The sequence below is a fragment of the Phascolarctos cinereus genome, unplaced genomic scaffold (assembly GCF_003287225.1).
Source record: "Phascolarctos cinereus isolate Bilbo 61053 unplaced genomic scaffold, phaCin_HiC Scaffold_2;HRSCAF=192, whole genome shotgun sequence".
Lineage (NCBI taxonomy): Eukaryota > Metazoa > Chordata > Mammalia > Diprotodontia > Phascolarctidae > Phascolarctos > Phascolarctos cinereus.
This window is the reverse complement of record NW_027555625.1, coordinates 42,945,801-42,965,887: the sequence shown is the minus strand read 5'-3', so window position 1 is coordinate 42,965,887 and position 20,087 is coordinate 42,945,801. Positions and strand designations below refer to the sequence as shown.

Below are 20,087 nucleotides of genomic sequence, written 5' to 3'. Positions count from 1 at the left end.
ATTTTTAAGGCAAAGATCTTGGTTTCCAATACCTGGCAAACAGGCTTCAGCTGCCAACACGTATTGAATGCCTCCGGGCTGGTCTCTTGGATCTCTGTCTGAGATCTCAATGGCCAGAAACTCCTCACATCGTCCAATTGGGTCAGCAAAACAATCTACCGTGATTATCTGCTGCCCTCCCGGAGGGATGGATCCAAATCCAGGGTATATGGTGAACATGTTGAGGGTGAAACGAGCCTGCAGGAAGAATCTGAGAAATGACCACTTGCTCTTCTCTCACAGACACCCCCATCTGCCCATTTTCACTTTTCTCGAAGGCAGCTGGTGTCACGGTGGATGAAGCACTGGGCCTAGTGTCAGGGAGACCTCAGTGACTTTAAACACTTACTGTGTGCAAGTCACTTCACTGCTGTTTGTCTCATTTTCCTCAACCATAAAATAGGGGCTATAATATCAAGCAGGATTTTTGTGAAGATCAAATGACATATTTTTAAAAAGCACTTAGCACGATGTCTGGCACATACTAGGCACTCTGTAAAAGCTCATTCCTTTCCCTTCTTTCCCCTTTCTTTACTTCTTTGAAGCTTTGTGCCCTGGCAATACTACATTTGGAAGGAGTCCATTAGAAAGCCTTTTCCAGCGTCACACAAAAACTCTGGCAGGTGCCAATCAATTGGTATTTATTAAGCACTTATTACGTGCCAGGCACTGCGCTAAGTAGTGGGGATACAAGAAGAGGCAGAAGATAGTCCTGACCACAGGGAGCTCACAGTCTAATGGGAGAGACAACAGGCAAAGAGATGCAGCCACCAAGCTGGAAGCATAGGCCTTGGGATGGGAGGTTGTCCATGGACCAGCAGGGAGATGTATGACCAGAGAGTGGGCTAACGAATTCTAATTGGGTAGTTCAAATGACCTATTAGGCAAACCAGGTAATAATCCTGAAGACTGCCCGGAGAGATCAATCGGTTAAGAGCTGCATCAGTAGAGGGAATATTGGCTCCGGTGGAACCATTTGAATTGTTCAAGTATATCTCAGCGGTACAAGCTTACCTAATTGCCAAACGTTCCTATTAGACTCACAGAGCCCAAGCCCCGTGGACAATGCTAGGTTCCTGAAGTCTGGACGTGTGTATACTTTACCTTGAATTAGACCTACTTTACCCTGGCCTGAGGAGGGTCAATGTATACAGTAGGAAAAACTTCCGAAGAGGTAAGATTTGGGGGGAAAAGTGGGGAGCATAATATTTGTGAATAAAGTGGTGGGCATTTGTGGAAGAGGGAAGAGAAATGCTTATAGCCACAGGGTGATAGTGGGAAGTGTTTACCCAATAAAGAGTTCTGGTAGTGGCAATTTAAGTGAAAAGCTGCCAATATTCGAATCCACTTCAAATGAAAAGTTGCCACTATTCTAGTCCATTAATATGCCAATATAATTCTTTGGAGATTCTACCATTTTAACGTCTGGTCTGGCTGGCTGGGATGCTATCCTAGAGAAGGAGGGAGCTAGTCGAGAGGGCTATGTGGAATGTGATTCTAGGGGCAGGCTAATCATGGAAAAGGGGAATGAATTACTCACTTGGTTCATTGTGCTGGTGTCTTTTTGGATTGATTCAGTGCCTTTGGGTGTTCTGGTAGCAGAGAACTTGTAGGAGCTGATGTTTTCCTTAGATCGCACATGCTTAGCATTATGCAATGCTCCTCTGAGGAAAGAAGAACACGTGTATTTATCCATCGGTCACCAAGCAGAAATTATGTGCCAGGTGCTGTGCTAAGTGCATACCACTGGATGCAGTGACACTGGGGCTATCTCATAGCTCATAATGAACATCCTCCTAGGAACGGGCACAATTTGCTCTGTCCAAATAGGAACAAAAAGGCTGACATATTTAATTCTTTAATTATTGATTAGCCAATTTTGACTAGATATTGCAAAACTTTGCAGTAGTTACTTTAATTAAATGGGATTTTGATGAAAAAAGGCAGCATTGGTAGAATGGAAAAATTCTGCTGCTTACTTCCTGTGTGACCTTGGACAAGTCTCTTTCCCTCTTTTGGCCTCAGTTAACTCACTAAAAAAAATAGAGGGATGGAATAGATGATTTCTAAGACCCCTTTCAACTATAAAGTCTTTTATTAATATATAAGGTGCAGGCTAATGCAAGACAGGGGCAGCTAGGTGGCGCCATAGCGAATAGAGCACTGGACCTAGAGTCCGGAAGACCTGAGTTCAAATCCAACCTCAGACACTAGCTGTGTGACCCTGGGCAAGTCACGGAACCCTGTTTGCCACAGTGTCCTCATCTATAAAATGATCTGGAGAAGGAAAATAAAAAAGCATTCCAGTATCTCTGCCAAGAAAATTCCTCCAAAAAGGGGTCATGAAGAGTTGGACATGACTGAAACAAATAAACAACTACAATCTGTTAGAGTTATTGTTTCAATGAAGCCTTGCTGTGGGCAGAAGGGGCTAAATTAGCTGTTTTGCTGACCTAGCTTTTTGGGAAACTACTAGCACCTGGAAGACCTGAATTGATGACCATACTAAAAAATAGTTGGGGGTCTATTGCCTTCTCAATTCTGTATTTCTTTGCTCCTTTTTCTTTCTTTTTTTTTATTAATTTATTTTGATTGTTCAACAATCACTTCTATAAGTTTTTGAGTTTTAAATTTTTCTCCCCCTCCCTCCCCAAGATGGCGAGCAATCTGATATAGGCTATACATATACATTCCTATTAATCATATTTTCACATTAGTCATGTTGTAAGGAAGAATGAGAACCAATAGAAGGAACCACCAGAAAGAGGAAACAAAACAAAACAGAAGAAAAAAAGAGCAAATAGTATGTTTCAATCTGCATCCAGTTCTTTCTTTGGATATGGATAGTATTTTCCATCATGAGACTTTTGGAGATATCTTAGATCCTTGCATTGCTGAGAAGGGTTAAGTGTATCAATACTAGTCATCGCACAACATGGATGTTACTGTGTACAACATTCTCCTGATTCTGCTCGCTTCACTCAGCATCAGTCCATATAAGATTTTTCAGGTTTTTCTGAGGTCTGCCTGCTCATCATTTCTTACAGCACAATAGTATTCCATTACATTCACATACCACAACTTGTTCAGCCATTGCCCCGTTGAGGGGCATCCTCTCAATTTCCAGTTCTTTGCCACTGCAAAAAGAGCTGCTATAAATATTTTTGTATATGTGGATCCTTTTCCCATTTGTATGATTTCTTTGGGATACAGCCCTAGAAGTGGTATTGCTGGGTCAAAGCATATGCACATTTTTATAGCCCTTTGGGCAGAGTTCCAAATTGCTCTCCAAAATGGTTGGATCATTTCACAACTCCACCAACAATGCATTTGTGTTCCAATTTTCCCACATCTTCTCCAACATTTATCATTTTCCTGTTTTATCTATCATGTTGGCCAATCTGATAGGTGTGATGTGGTACCCCAGAGTCTTTTTGATTTGCATTTCTCTAATCAATAGTTATTTAGAGCATTTTTTCATATGACTATAGATGGCTTTAATTTCTTCATCTGAGAACTGCCTGTTCATATCCTTGGATCATTTATCAATTGGGGAATGACTTGTATTCTTATTAATTTGACTTTTTAGAAATGAGGCCCTGATCAGAGACACTGATTGTAAAAATTCTTTCCCAGTTTTCTGTTTCCCTCCTAATCTTGGTTGCATTGGCTTTGTTTGTGCAAAAACTTTTCAATTTAATGTAATCAAAATTATCTATTTTACATTTCATAATGTTTTCTGTCTCCTATTTGGTCATGAATTCTTCTGTTCTCCATAAATCTGATAGGTAAACTATTCATTGCTCTCTCCAGTTTGCTTATAGTATCAGTCTTTATATGTAAATCATGAACCCATTTTGATTTTATTGTGGTATATGGTATGAGATTTCGGTCTGTGCCTAGTTTCTGCCATACTCTTTTCCAGTTTTCCCAGCAGTTTTTGCCAAATAGTGAGCTCTTTTTTTTTTTTTTGAAAAAATAAGTACATATTTCATCTTCACCCTTCTAGGAACCCAAAGATCAGGGGTTAGGCTTCTCAATGCTTTGATCCTGGTATAAATCTCATACTCCCAACACAAATACTAGAAAAGAATTGGGGGGTGGGGTGGAGAAGTGATTCAAGAAGGCCAATTTTAGGCTAGAAGTTAGGTGCCCCATCCCCTTTCATCATTAACTGGTTCTCCTGCTGTCCCCTTGCTCAGGGGAGACCTGAAGAAACAGAGGTTTGAAGGTTCTGTTAAAAAAAAAAGGAGTCAGGGATATTGGCATTACAATGAAGACCAGGGCCCAGAAACAGAGGAAGAGGAGGCATGATGTCCTCTCTTCCTTATTCCAAAATGTATCCTTGTTTTCACCCTAGTATGGTATTGGGAGGAGGATCTGGAAAGGCACCTGGGGGAGGTCAGGACTTCAGCTGATTGGTGCATACTCTGAGTAGAGCCTATGTCATAGTAGCAGAAGGCAGGGGCCGCCTCCTACCAGCAGAAGCGCAGGGGCCCCTACAACCACTACCACGATTCCTAGAACCAGAGGTGAGAAGGAATCCACTGGGGGGATTCCCATGCCCAAGACAGCAGACCAACTAAGGTAGTGCTGGTCCTCATAGGCAGGAGCAGTAGAGTCTCCAAATGTCTGGTTGAAGGTGCAGAAGTTAACGGAGGAGCCAAAGAAAGCTCTGACAACAGGTGATTGGGGAAGTAGGGTAGCCAAGGTGGGACCAGGAGGGGATACTTGGCAGGGTGTTTTCCAATCTGGTTGCTTCTGTGAGAAAGCTACTGGCTGCCACTGTAAGAAGCCTTCTGGTGAGGAACGCCACAGCAGCTGATCCAGCTGGAAGCTTTCATCATCAATGGATTTCTGCTCCTTCAGCTGGGGACACTCAGAATCCAAAACTGGAGTTGCCATCTCCAGCCCGAAAAGGGAGTGGTTGCCTTGTGGGACAGAACCAGTTCTAGCTGGGAGGTATCCGCCGTATTTAAGAGTCGAGGGAGATGGGCTGGACTACCAGAACCAGAATCTTGAAAGCCAGGCTGCCATTGCTGAAGGCCCCCAAGGGATCCTTTGAAGGACGACCTTGGAATGTGGCACTCAGAAGGACACCCGGTGGGTCTGGTCCCCGAGCAAGCCGGCGGGGGCTTGGAGCAGCAGCAGGTACTGGAGGAGGAGCAGAGAGCGGCAGCGGGCAGGGACCCCCCGGGCCGGGGAGCGCTCCCAGAGCACGCCTCCGCAGCCCCACAGCCCTAGCTGCTGCTCAGAGCTTGGCCGAAGTTCGGGTCATGTGTCCAAATAGTGAGTTCTTACCCCAGAAGCTGGTATCTTCAGGTTTATCAAATAGTAGATCACTATAGTCATTGACTACTGTGTCTTGTGTACCTAACCTATTCCACTGATCCACCACTCCATTTCTTAGCCAGTACCAAGTAGTTTTGATGATTGCTGCTTTATGATACAATTTTAGTATGGAATGGATAGGCCAGCTTCCCTTGTATTTCTTTTCATTAGTTCCCTTGATATTCTGGACCTTTTGTTATTCCAAGTGAATCTTGTTATTATTTTTTCTAGTTCTATAAAATAATTTTTTGGTAGTTTAATCCTTTTTTTTTTTTTTTTAAAGAAGCAACTGGGGTGATTTCTTGGTACCTAGGAGACCATAGAGAGGTAGGGGGTTACTTGGTTACTAATATAACTTGCATCATTCTAGAAGAAACAAACAGAATAGGATCAATAATCCTAGAACAGCCTAAAACCATATGCATTGGCTAACCTAGAATTTTTTGATATGCTAGTTTGACAGTGCAGAATGAGAGGAGTTAAACTTCTGGGGAGGGGAAGGTATCAAGCAAATGTTTCTTTCTTACATTTTCCGTGTTTGAAGTAGAGGAGCATCCCTATTCAGCCTGCCGATGTTGAATCTGAAGTCCAGGGCACCTTGGTTTTCAATGATGAAGGTAGAAGTTTTACGGCTGCCACAAACCATGGCTCCAAAGTTGATGATGGCAGCAGGGCTGATGCCATATTTGGAGTATACTGCATTCACCGAGAATTTAATTGGAATGCTGGCAATGATTTCACCTCCGCCTATGCTGTTGGGTTCAATAATCTAAAAGGACAAGGAGAGTTAGGAGTGGTGAGGAAAATGTTAGCCCATGTCTAAATCTGGAGAATCTCTTGAGAGGCAAGAGGGTCTAGTGGAAAAAGCGACAGACTTAGATTCAGAAGACCTAGGTTTACTTCCAATCCAAATTCTTCCTCCTACTAGCTCTAGGCAAGTTTATTAACCTCTTTGGGCCTTGGTTTTTCTTTTTATACCTTTCTAGGAGCCAACTGGTCAAGTAGGTGGCACAGTGGATAGAGCACCAGGCCTGGAATCAGGACTTATCTTCCTGAGTTCAAATATGGCTTGAGATACTTATTAGCTGTATGACCCTGAGCAAGTCACTTCACCTTGTTTGCCTCAGTTTCCTCATCTGCAAATTGAACTGGGGAAGGAAATGGCAAACCACTCCAGTATCTTTGCCAAGAAAACCCTAAATGGGGTCACGGAGAGTTAGACACAACTGAAATGACTCAATAGCAAAGGAGACAAGTTCTAGAAAAAGGTGTTAGTACTCATTGTCTCTACTTCTTCTCCTCTCACTCAATTATCTCTTAAAATATTTATTTTTAAAAGCATATATTATTTCTCCCTTTCATTTCTCTTCCCCAAATGAATAAAAAAACCACTCGTAACAAATATGCGCAGTCCAATAAAACAAATTGCCATTTTCTACGTTCAATGTAAGAGACATGTATGTCTCAGTTTGTATTTTAGGTCCAACACTTTGCTGGCAGGAGGCGGGTGGCATGTTTCATCTTTAGTTCCCCGGACTCTTGGTTTATCGTTGCATTGATCAGAATTCTAGTGTCTTTCAAAATTTTTCTTTAACATGTTGTTGTTAGAGAGGCCACTAGGTGGTGCCATGGTGCACAGAGTGCTGGGCCTGGAGTCAGGAAGACCTCAGTTGTAATCCAGCCTCAGATGCTAGCTGTGTGACCCTGGGCAGGTCAATCAATCTCTGTATGCCTCGGTTTCCTCATCTGTAAAGTAGGGATAATAACAGTACCTACTTCTCAAGGTTGTTGTGAGGATAAAATGAGTTAATATTTGTGAAGTAACCTTAAGCACTATGTAAATGCTTCTTCTTCTTCTTCTTCTTCTTCTTCTTCTTCTTCTTCTTCTTCTTCTTCTTCTTCTTCTTCTTCTTCTTCTTCTAGAAATTGTTCTCCTGGTTCTGTTTGCTTCACTCTGCATCAGTTCATAGAAATCTTTCCAGTTTCCTTTGAAATTGTCAACTTTGTCACTTCTTATGTCACAATAATATTCCATTATAGTCACACACCCTGATTTGTTTAGCTATTCACCAGTAGGGGAGCACCTCCTTAATTTCTGCCTTTGCAGCTACAAAAAGAGCTGCTGCACATATTTTTATATTCATGTTCTTTTCCTTTTCCTTTGATCCCTTTGGAGACATAGGTCTAGTTGGGGTATCGCTGGGTCAAAGCGCATATGCAGTTTTGTAGCTTTTTGGGTATGGCCCCATGTTACTTTCCAGAATGGCTGGACCAGTTAGTTCCCAGCTCCACCAATGGTGCATTTATGGTCTCAACTCATTTCTCAACCCCTTGCCATATGACTTTGGATCTCTATATTCAACTGAAATTGCTCCTTCCAAAGTTAGCAGCGGCCTTTTAACTGCCAAATCTGATGGCCTTTGCTCAATATTCATGCTTCTTGCTCTGTCTGAAACGTCTGATGGTGTTGATCACCCTCTCTCTTTGGCTATTTTTCCTCTCTGGATTTTCATGACCCTGCTCCTTTGGTTGCCCACATCTCTGATCAGTCCTTATCTCCTTTGCTGGACCATCACCCATGTCTCAAGGCTCTGTCCTGGGTTCTCTTCTGTTCTAGCTCTAAACTCTCTCTCAATGATCTCATCAACTCCCATGTATTTAATTATTATATCTATCATATGAATTAGATATCCATCCCAAGTCTCTCTCCTGAGCTCCTGTCTTCCAGCATCAACTGGTTTTTGGACGTTTGGAATTAAGTATCATACTGGTGTCTCAAACTCAATATGTTTGAAACAGAATTCATTACTTTTTGCCCCAAACCCGGTCTTCTTCTAAAATTTGCTATTACTATTGAGGGTACTTTTATGTTACCAGTGACCCATGTTCACAACCTTGGAATTATTTTCTACTCCTTACTCCCCTGTCCTCTCTACGCCCCACCCCATAACTGAGTGCCAGTTGTATTTTTCTCCTTCTGTACTATTTCTCATCTCTAGTCCCCTTCACCCCACTTGCATGGTCCCTACCCTCATTCTCTCTCTTGGACTACTGCAGCAGCTTCTGTTTGACCTCCAACATTATCCGGTCTCTTACCTCTCCTACCTTTCTTCCACACAGCTGCCAAACTGATATTCCTACAGGATGGCTCTGCCCACCTCTCTCCCTTCCTCCATTAATTCCAGGGGCTCCCTGCTATCTGTGGGAGTCTCTATAGCTCGGCTCTAACCTCTCTCTGCAGGTTCTTTGGGCCACCTAAACTGGTCTTCTCGCTGTTCTTCTCCCATGGCTTTCCCTCTTCTGTCTGTGGGCTTTTTCATTGACTGTCACTAAGCCTGCAAAGTACTCCTCCTTCTCATCCCCACCTCTTGGAATCCCTAGCATCTTTCAAAGCCCAGTTCAAATGCTATCTGTTACATGAAGCGGTTTCATCCTAATCCCAGCTGATAATGCTTCCTCTGGAAATTTACCTTTGGATTTTTGTATATCTTATGCATATCCCTGTCTTCCCCTGCTCAGAAGAAGGGGCTATTTCATTTTTGTCTCTGAATTCCCAATTTCTAGCATGATGCCCAAAATATTGTGTTGCTTAATAAATTCTTGTTGCTGTGTCAGTATGCCACAATAGGGGGGTTGGTCCCCCCCGGATAATAACTTACAAGGTACATTCTATCTATCTATCTATCTATCTATCTATCTATCTATCTATCTATCTATTTATTGCTAGGCAATGGGGTTAAGTGACTTGCCCAGGGTCACACAGCTAGTAAGCATCAAGTGTCTGAGGTCAGATTTGAACTCAGGTGAACTCAGGTCCTTCTGACCCTATGGCCAGTGCTCTATCCATTGTACCACCTGGCTGCCCCCACAAGGTACATTTTAAGAGGGAATTATTCATGCATAGGTTGGGCTAGAAGGCTTCAGAGACTCCTTCTGACTCTGATATTCTATGAGAAAATGGCATCAGCCCCCAGATCTTGTAACTCTATACCCAGATGGCCCCAGAGGACCCTTTTGACTGAAAAACAAATCAGTGATCCTGGGTTATAGAGGTGAACACATCAGTCACCTTTCAACCCTTGATTTCAACCCTCTGCCAATATTCACTTTATGTAAGTTCAGACTTGATGGAGGGATCTTCCTCTAGGAAGACCTCCCAAGAAAGACCTCCTGACAACAGTCCAAAGAGCAGGACCAGCTTCCGACTGTCTCACCTGACAGCGAATGATGGGCTTGTTCTCAATTTTCACTTCTCTTTTTGAACGGAAGATCACTTGGATGTTGGTGGGGCGGTCAGTTGTGGTCAGTGATCCTTTCTTGGGTTGGGTAGAGAGGATGGAGTTCACATTGGGTAGGTGAGGTGCCAGGGGCTCCAGGGAAAAGCTGAAGGACAGAGGCAGAAATCAGCTAGACATTCAAAGACAGCTGAATTATTATTTACAATTATAAGGACCAGGGCAGCGAGGTGGTATAGTGGATAGAGCACCAGCCCGAGTTGTGAAGACCTGAGTTCAAATCCTGTCTCAGACACTTAGGATGAATGACCCTGGGCAAGTCACCAATCGCCCCCCAAAATTAATAATTACAAGGACCATTAGGGAATAGCTGATGGTGAAACATTCTTCTTCTTGGCAGAGAGGTTGGGGGTCAGGGGAGAACTACAGAGGCCCAGTGCTGCATACTCTGATAAACATAATTACTGTATTGAGTGGTTTGGTGTGATTGTTTTTTTCTATTAGCAGGAGTGAACAAATGTATCAGGAAATAATTGTGGTATAAAAAGAAAACAAAAGGTATCAGAAAAAACTTTAAAAACAGAGCAAACTACTTTGGGGTTGATCTGTTCAGTTGTGTAATTCATTATTAAGGTATCAATAATAAAGAAAAATAACATTCAGGAACAAGCAAATTAGGGGTGGTGGTGGGATATGATGAGAAAAGACAGAAGATTTGTTTTTAAATCCTGTCTTCTGAAGTTACTGCCTTCTGATTTTGGACAGGTCATCATCTCCCCGGGCCAAGTTTCTTTATAAGTTAATGAGAGACCTGAATGAAGTGTCCTCTGAGATCCTTTTTAGATCTAGACCTTCTGAGGTAGCTATGTGGTGAAGCAGATAGACTGCTGGACCTGGAATAAGGAAAAGCATCACTGGGCAAGTCACTTAACCTCTTCTGCCTCAGTTTCCTCATCTGTAAAATGGGGATAATCACAGCACCTCCCTCCTAGGGTTGTTATGAAGAACAAAGGAGATAATATTTGTGAGGTGCTTTTGTCAACCTTAAAGCTCTATCTAAATGCCAGCTGTTATTGTGAGATCTATGATCTCCTTCAAGTTTCAGTTCTGGCACTAATTCTGCTGTGACAAGAGTCAATTTCTAAGTCATCAAAACTTTGTTGAATTTTCAACATTTTTTTTGTAAATGATTTTATTTATAGTGTCTATAAAACATAATTCAGCATGAAAATTCATGTGTTTTTAAATGTACATAGCTTTTTACTTTTTAAAAATCAATTAATTTTAGTTTTCAACATTCACTTCCATAAGCTTTTGAGTTTTAAATTTTCTTCCCCTCCCTTCCCAAGATAGCACATAATCTGATGTAGGCTCTACGTATACGTTCATATTAAACGTATTTTCACATTAGTCATGTTGTAAAGAGAATTAGAAGCAATAGCAGGAACCGCAAGAAAGAAGAAACAAAACAAAACAGAAGGAAAAAAAATAGCAAATAGTATGTGTCAATCTGCATTCAGACTCCATAGTTCTTTTTCTGGATATGAATAACATTTTCCATCATGGACTTTTGGAGATGTCTTAGATCCTTGTGTTGCTGAGAAGAGTCAAGTCTATCAAAGTTAGTCATCACACAATGTGGCTGTTACTGTGTACAACGTTCTCTTGGTTCTGCTCACTTCACTCAGCATCAGTCCATACAAGTCTTTCCAGGTTTTTCTGAAGTCTGCCTGCTCATCATTTCTTATAGCATAATAGTATTCCATTACATTCACATACCACAAGTTATTCAGCCATTCCCTAATTGATGGGCATCCCCTTAATTTCTAATTCTTTGCCACCACAGAAAGAGCTGCTATGAATATTTTTGTACATGTGGGTCCTTTTCCCATTTGTATGATCTCTTTGGGATACAGCCCTAGAAGTGCTATTGCTGGGTCAAAGGGTATGCACATTTTTTATATAGCCCTTTGGGCAGAGTTCCAAATTGCTCTCCAAAATGGTTGGATCATTTCACAACTCCACCAACAATGCATTAGTGTTCTATTTTCCCACATCTTCTCCAACCTTTGTCATTTTCCTGTTGTGTCATGTTGGCCAATCTGATAGGTGTGCTGTGGTACCTCAGAGTTGTTTTGATTTGCATTTCTCTAATCAATAGTGATTTGGAACATTTTTTCATATGAATATATACAGCCCTAACCCTAACCCTGTTCATATCATTTGACCATTTATCAATTGGGAAATGGCTTTTATTCTTATAAATTTGACTTAGTTCTCTGAGTTTTCAACATTTAAATCATGGTGGTTGAAGACTGGTTTCTATTCAAACCTTGGTGCCATCTCATTCACTATAGTAGAACACTGGAGGTACAGCCCAGTCCTGGTTTGTTTAAATAATGAATTCCCCTGAAGTGGTTGCATGTAATCATATTTGTGTTATTTGAAGTTATAATGATATAAAATAAGATAACTGGCTCCTGCTGAATGGAAATATTCTGTGCAAATTCAAGTAATTCAACCACTTTAAGGGGTTCATTATTTGCACTAATGGAGACCTACCTATAAAGTGATTTGAGGTCATAGAGAAAATCCTTCTTGCATTTTCTGGATTATTTTAGTATTCTAAGGACTATAACCCTATACTTGTAATGCTGTCCTTGTCCCACATGCTCTGCCAGAGGCAGAATGTTAGAAACAAATAAACAAACCCAAACCTCCAACTTGATTACTCAAACATTACCTGAAGGCAATTTCATATTTTCCTTTGTTCTTCAAGGCCAGAAACTGCTTAGCTTCTTCCATCACTCGAACAACCCCCAAATCTAAGGCTCCTTCATTCCCTGCAGAGGGTCAGGTATGCAGGGTAGAGGGGGTGAGGGGAGAGAGATGGAGGGAGAGAGACAGAGACAGAGACACAGAGAGAGACCAAGAGAGGGAAACAGATATACATGTATACATACAGATACACATATATACATATACATATACATATGGAGAGAGAGAGAGAGAGAGAGAGAGAGAGAGAGAGAGAGAGAGAGAGAGAGAGAGAGAGAGAGAGAGAGAGAGAGAGAGAGAAGGGGGAGGGAGAGGGAAAGAGGGAAGGAGGAGAGACAGTTTAAATACTCTGGTTAAAGTATTGAGTTGATAAATGATGACTACAAATCAAATTCAGATTCCAAGATTTGCTTTCTGAGGTGACACCCTAGAATATTTCTAGAAGATGCTTTAGGGGCAAAACCTCAATCTTTTCCTAGCTCTTTTCTGAATCTGCAGTGTATCTATCCACTTTCATGGTTTCCCCTGAGTTCAGGGGATGATTTCTGCACTTTTTAAATCCCAAGACTTTAATTCCTTTGGGCCTATCAATATTAATGACACGAAACATGGCTGGAGGAGAGAAGAAGAATAGTGTTTCCTTTGATTTGCCCAGGAAGGCAGAGCTGCTAAGAAGAAGGTGGGGGGAGACTGGGGGGGGAATGAAAGGCTAATGAAGGTCTTCGTGCTAAGAGGAGAGGGAGCTTAAAAAGATTGAGAAGGCAGTTGCTATCAAATAATTGTTCAGAGGAGAACTCTGAAGATTTGGTTTCCGTGACCATGACACTGTGACCTCAAGCTGGAGAAACGGATCCACAGATGTGCGGGGCTCGGGATAATATCTTCTAATGGATGTGCTTCTGACATTGCTATTTTAGAAATACTGTTTAATATCCAGAGAACTGTGGTTGTGATCGTCATGTACATATCTATGTATTAGGAGGAATTGGTTGGGGTGGGGGGGTCCAGACCTCTGTGTCTGAGTGGAGGGCAGTGATTGCTGATGGTGAGCCTGGTTTTGGAAGTGTGCGATGGTGTGCGATGGTCATTATGACCCCCACATAGTCTGGCAGCAGGCAGAGACCCGAGCCTCTGCTCTGAGGACTGACCCCCATTAGATAGATAGTCTCCCCAACAAGATGATATATGAAAAATCAAAACACAAGTCCTGGATTTGTTATAAAATAGCCTCGGCTTAAAGGAGCAAACAGACCTTTGGGGAAAGTGATGTCCAACGCAATGTCATATGATTCTGCAAAGATCTGGATGTTTTCAATCTGAACAACTCCAAGGAGATAGTCGGCATCTAAAACCTGACACAGAAAGAAAAACTCCTTTGCTAAGGGCTAATTCATGGCTAACCACCCTTCCCTGGTATTACCAGCGTTGCCTCCCCATCTCTTGCATCCTAATATGGTGCTGAGTGCCAAACTCAATCTAATCCTCCTTAGAAACTCTCCTGAGCAAGGAGAAATCAGAACAGTGGGGCTCTTGGGTGATGGACTTCTTCATTCCCCTAAAGCCATTCTACCTGAGGGGGACTGCCTGCTCAAGACTGGGCATATTGACCCAAGGCTGAAACAAAAAAGGAAAAGGGCTGGTTTTCAATTTCTCAGGTGAAAGATTCAGAGAAATAGCAGGGATCAATAAAATTCACAGAGAGATAAAGTCATATTGAAGTTAATAATTTCAATATTTCCTTTTATAAAATATTAAACAGCTACAAAGTACAGAAAAATTGAGTGATTTGTATTTTTAGAATAATAGCTTCATTGAGTTGGAAGGGCAGTCAGAGGTCATTTAATTCTACTCCCATGCTTTCATGACTGCCCTTGATAACATCCCTGGCAGCAGAGGTCATCCAGCATCTGCTTGACCGTTAACAGTAACATCTTCTGGAAGTGGTCTATTGCAGCGCTTCTTAAACTGTGGGTTATGACCCCATATAGGGTCATGAAAAAATTGGCAACAATAAAAGGTTTCTGAATGCACAGTGACCAACAATTAATTAAAAATCAAATGTGTAATGAGTCCGAGGTGTTTCTGGCAGCGCTTGCCCGGGTTGTGTCATGTGACTACCCTGAAGCCTTGGTTCTGAACACAAAGCATGTGCACTTTGTACTGTGCATACCATCATGCCATGCAACACCAATGAATGCTTCCAAAACGTGAAAAGGGGGTGTGAGTGGAACAAGTTTAAGAAGCCCTGGTCTTTTGAATTGTTGGATGGAATTACTTGTTGGCAAGCTTTTCCTTATAATGAACTGAAGTCTGTCTCCTGGCTGTTTCTACCAATTGGTTGTAATTCAACCTTCTTAAGCTACCTAGAGAAAAATACAACCTCTCTTCCGTATGACATATTTCCCATATTTGGACACAGTGATCAAGCCCTCCTACATTTTCTCTGTTGTGGACTAAACATCCCAAGCTTCCTGAACTCTGATGTTAGTAAATAGTCCATTGCTGGACCAGACCAGTTGTGTTGGACTCTAGGTTCAATGGGAATTTCTTTTGTGGGCGTGTGTGTGTGTGTGTGTGTGTGTGTGTGTGTGTCCGTGTGTGGTTGGGAAGAGCTTTTATTCCTTTCTCTTCTCCACTCCACCACAATGATTTGAGAGAGACCAGTAGAAGACAAGGCATCTGGATGAGAATGGACAAACATAGCGCAGGCAAGTAGATGCCCACCCAAGAAAAAAGAGACTATACCTGGGAGCAGAGAGAGATATGGAGGGGACAAACACAGACAAGGAAGGATAGCCACCCATGGGAGGAAGCAGCTGTAGTGAGGGTGACCTCCTGGACCAGAGAAGAATGCCAACTATGGACTCGAGAAAGGACTTCCAGGTATGATGAGTTGTGATTTTACCCTTTGGCCCCACGTGTGCCTCAATATCATTACATTTCAAATGTAAGCCCATTTATCCCCGTGGACTCTGTGCATACTTGTGGGGGGCTGTGACCAGTATTTGGAGGAAGGATGATTTTTGCCAACTGTTCTTAACATACTTTCTAAGTAAATTCTCTTTTCTGAAAGTGAATTAAAATGTGATTTAAATGGAAAGCGTATTGGTGGAGGCTTGTGAGCAATGGTCCAAGAAACCAGGGCTTCTAACTAAGGTTACTCCTAGGACTCTCAGAGGAAAAGTAATCAGCCTTCTCATGGGGACCCCAACTATTAAGTGAGACAGGCTAGTTGGAGGAGTGGCCCCAGAGAGGGCACTGCATTTTTTAACCTTTTCAGGTTTACAAAACACTTTCTTTACAATACCGCATGTGGTAGATAATACACACATTAAGTGTCAGAGAGAGCATTCAAACCTAGGTCTCCCCTCACGTCAGCTCAGACACCCTAGATACCACATCACACTGCCTTGAGATTGGGTAGAGGCATATACCATAGTATCCAGAGCTAGGAGAAGCCTTCTGGCTGAGCACCAGAGCTCATCTCGTCCTTGCATGTTTTTTACTTTCTCTCCAGAGAAGACCAGAGATTCTCTACCTGATGATAAAATTAAAGTTCCCCAGAAGGAAAACCCTATTTCCAGGTTGCCCCTAGACCATTACTTTTCTCCTTCAGACGACTGGGTTACTGCATCATATCCAAGGAAGTCTACAAATATTCTGATTTCTCTATCTCTGTGTCTGTCTCATTTCTCTCTCCATCTCTTCCTCTGCTTGCCTCTCTCTCCTTTTTCCTGTCTGTCTTTCTATTTCTTTCTCTTTCCTTTCTCTCTCCTCTGCTCATACGAACTAAGTCATGCATTGCATCTCATGGCTAATGTTTTTTTTTTTTATCTATTCCTCTGCTGTGGCTGACTGTTCAGTGCTTACCTATAGCCATGAATTGTCACAGCAAGGAAAAGGCTGGATGTCAGTGAGCCTCCTATGTCCTCTCAGAGGCACTAAGCCATGGCACTCTACCCAGATCTCCCATCCCATCACCTCTAGTGTCTTATGATCCTTCACTGTGTCAGGAAGAATCGTTGACCCTGTTCTTTCTTCATCCACACTCACCGCATGAAAGACAGCATGTCTAGAATTCTGGATTTGAGTCAGAAAGACCTGGGCTCAAATACTGCCTTTGAAATTTGCTAGATATGTCACCCTGGGCAAATCACTGAACTTCTATCAGACAATTTCTTCATTTGTAAAATGGGGATAAAAGTACCTGGAATACTACCTAACAGGGTTATGATAAGGCTTAAAGGAAATAATACAAAACATTTTGCAAGTGTATCAGTGCATCTCAAAAGTCTAGGGTCAGGGTTTGGGACACCCTGTCTATGTGTTAGCCATCATTGTACATTTATTTATTAACACCACACGTCTGGTTAGCCTTTGCTCTTAGAGAAGTGACTCTGCATAATATGGAGTTGAGGAGAGGATGGGAGAATGGCCTTTTGCCATTTCAAAACAATTTTTTTAAAAAATTGAGAATTGAAGAAATTTATTTTGAATACCAAAGTGCCCGCTTGAAATGACAGAGTTCAGGGGCTATGGGGCTGGTGTTTCTTAATTGTGCCAAACCAAACACCAGAGGGATGCTAGGCCCCACCTCTAAGCGAATCGCCTTCTTGGCGTTGATGGCCTTGGTGGGCTGGAAGTGGACTTGCAGGCAGTATTCCCCCCGAGCCTGGATGAGGCCTTGTACTCTGGAGACACTGAAATCTTCCCCCAGGTGCTCGAGGCTGCTGATCCTCCAGGCTGCGGGCAGGGGGGTGACATTCCGTAAGAAAATCATCTTGGATTCTTTCCTGCAGAGAACAGAAGAAGCCTCATCACAGTCAAACGATGTTTATTTCAAGTGCACCAGCTTTGCAGTGTTATTTCTGGTGGATTTTTAGTGAGGCTGAAGGCAGTCAGCCAGTCAACAAGCTTTTATTTAGTATTTACTAAGTGCTGGGATAGAAAGGCCTGCCCAGAAGGAGCTCCTAGTCCAGGGAGGGGAACCTGTGGCCTTGAGGCTACATGTGCCCCTCTAGGTCCTCAAGTGTGGCCCTTTGACTGAATCCACAAATCCCCTTCATAAAAGAATTTGTTCTGTCAAACTTGGACTTGGTCAAAAGTCCATGCCCAATGACCTAGACAGCCACACTTGGCCTCTAGGCTACAGGTTCCCCACCCCTATCCTAGTCTAATGAGCATGTAACCAATAGGCTTCTGAACACAGTGTCCATGGGAAGTAATCTCAGAGAAAAGCCATTGAGGAGGGAAAAAAGGAGGACCAGGAGAGACCTTGTGGAGAAGGTGGCATTTGAACTGAATGGTGAAGGGACCCAGGAAGTAGAGGCAGAACGCTCCAGGCATGGGGGGTGGCTTGTGAAAGGGAATGGCATCAGGAGAGTGTTGGGGTGACTGGGTCAGAGCAAAAGGGAGGAAGAAGATGGCAAAGGTGGGAAGGAAGGAGCCAGCCATAGAGGGCTCTAAACACCAAATGGGACTTGATATTCCATCCTAAAGGCTTTGTTTTCACAAGAGAAGTCTTGCCTAGACATCAGAAGATCCAAGTTCACATCCTGGGTCTGACCCTTGCACTGTTTGACCCTGAACGAGTCACTTAACCTTTACTGTTTTCCTGAGCCTCAGTTTCTTCATCCCTAGGATGGGGATGATGATACAGATGGTGCAAAGCCCCCAGGGCTTTATAAAACAAAGAACCAAATAAATGCCAGTTGTTGCTATCATTCCCTCTGGACAGATGAAGGAAAGAAGGTGTAGAGACGTTCAACGAGCTAGTTATGGTCAGCTCTCTAGTGAGTGCCGAGCTGTTACTAGAACCTGCACCACCTGCCTGGCAGCTCCGTCCTCTTCCCATTAGACCACATTGTCTCTCACGTAGCTCCCCTCTAACCCACAAGGGAAGGAGGCAAAGGGTAAATCTAGGACCCCCAAGACAGTGACTCTGTAGCTTGGGGAATCCCAGGTAAATGAGGCCAGTTTATCCGATGTCTGACCTGTGGAGGAGCAGCTTTTCAAAATGCAGCTGCTTGTGGTCCAATTCCAGCTCTGGCCGGATGCCCTGGCAGGTTATTCTGAAGATGGCGGGCTCTGGGTTTTCCTTGATGCAGCAGACAACGGCGTCATCGAATATGCCCACGGAGGTCGGGTATGCCCACACGGACAGCACCTGAGGGGACAGGAAGGCCAAGAGTAAGGGGAGAAGTCATCTTGAGGACAGCCACGCTTCCAGCTTCACGAGGGCCGTCAAGATGGTGGGATTGCCCCTGAGGCTTTCCTACCTGCTTCTCATTGGGCTTAAGGGTCATGGAGGGCGGGTCCAGGATGTAGGTGTTGGCTTTGACATCATACTGGAAGATGAAGGTCACCTCTGCAGTCAGTGGGGAGTCGTTTAGGATTGTTAGCTTCTCCATGTTGTCTGGGAACTGGATTGCTTTATACCTGAAAAGGAAGAAACCTTGGTATGGAAGGGAAGGGACTTTGTGTGATTGGTTCATCCTCAAGGTAGTCTGTGACAAGAGATGTTATCCTCCCAGTAACTCATTAACCCAGTGTCTGGCACGGGGCTTTGTAAACAGCTGGTACTTAACATCTGTTGGATAAGCTGAAACAAATCATGTAACAAATATCTGCTGGTAATTTGGCCTCTCAAGCTTACTGAATGATAGGAACACAACGTGTAAAGTGTACAAGTATGTGCAGCCTTCACCAAGGAAGCCCCGATGCTACCTGCATCATGGGGGCTTCCCTATCAATGACGTTTTTTCCTTGCCTCTGGACTTCAGTCTAAGTCCTATTTATATACGTATAGATGTGTTTTGTAATATGTATGTTCATGTTCAAAATGTTTGCTGGTTGTTTTCTGCAGTTGCTAGCAGGTAAACTGAATCAGATACCTTGGAAGAGCAATTGTTCCCAAACAGGAAACTCTTTGGGTGGGCGCACTTAGAAAGATCACTTAATTATTAATATCTCCAAGATTGAACCGGCCCCACCTGTCCTCAGTGGACTTATGGGGCATGCAAAGATGACCATGCTGTCCAAAAAATGTCCTTTTGCCTACTGCCTGTCTTTTGCTATGGTTCTACTCCATGATTTAAATCAGTTTTGTAATTTATAATTGAATCTTAGGGGCAGCCCTGAGTTCAAATCCAGCCTCAGACACTTGACACTTAGTAGCTGTGTGACCCTGGGTACGTCATTTGAACCCAAGAGCCTTACCCCCCCCGAAAAAATGTTTTTTGAATCTTGTAAACTTAGAATGTGCAAATGGAGAAATCCATTCATTTAAAAGAAATTTATCATATTTCAGAGATATCTGTCTGCCAATAGATGGGTTTCAATATGTGTGGCATCTCCTTTCACAAGTAACTTAAAAAGGTTCTAGATTTCTTTTGTGTTTGCATGGGTAGGAATTTAAAGTATCTTTTGTGAGCTGAGTGGTTTTCTTTTCATTTTGAACTGTGCAGACCACATTTTTAAAAGCTATAATGCAATGTGAATAAAAGGCCAAAACTGCATGTAGTTGATTTTTTTTAATGTTAGTCAAGGAATAACTTGCAGCATGCATGAGTTAGCACAATTTTAACTCTTTCTTATGGCTTACAGAAATGTACATATACCTCCATTGTGTTCATACATTCCTTCTGTTTAGTACCGTAATAAAATGTTTTGGGTAACCTTTAAATCTAAAAGGAAAAAAGCTCC

General features: G+C 42.7%; 1 protein-coding gene and 1 pseudogene across 1 annotated transcript in view; both read right to left on the bottom strand.

Annotated features, from left to right (window-relative positions):
- The window catches only part of HYDIN (HYDIN axonemal central pair apparatus protein), a 464,226-nt gene that overhangs the window by 84,716 nt on the left and 359,423 nt on the right, over window positions 1-20,087 (bottom strand). Inside the window, 9 exon segments of the mRNA XM_078149348.1 lie at window positions 33-237; window positions 1,580-1,703; window positions 5,898-6,139; window positions 9,585-9,753; window positions 12,349-12,448; window positions 13,636-13,735; window positions 16,978-17,176; window positions 18,377-18,549; window positions 18,662-18,821. Coding sequence (XP_078005474.1) covers window positions 33-237; window positions 1,580-1,703; window positions 5,898-6,139; window positions 9,585-9,753; window positions 12,349-12,448; window positions 13,636-13,735; window positions 16,978-17,176; window positions 18,377-18,549; window positions 18,662-18,821 — 1,472 coding nt within the window.
- LOC110192526 (glycosylated lysosomal membrane protein pseudogene) lies at window positions 4,450-5,789 on the bottom strand (annotated as a pseudogene).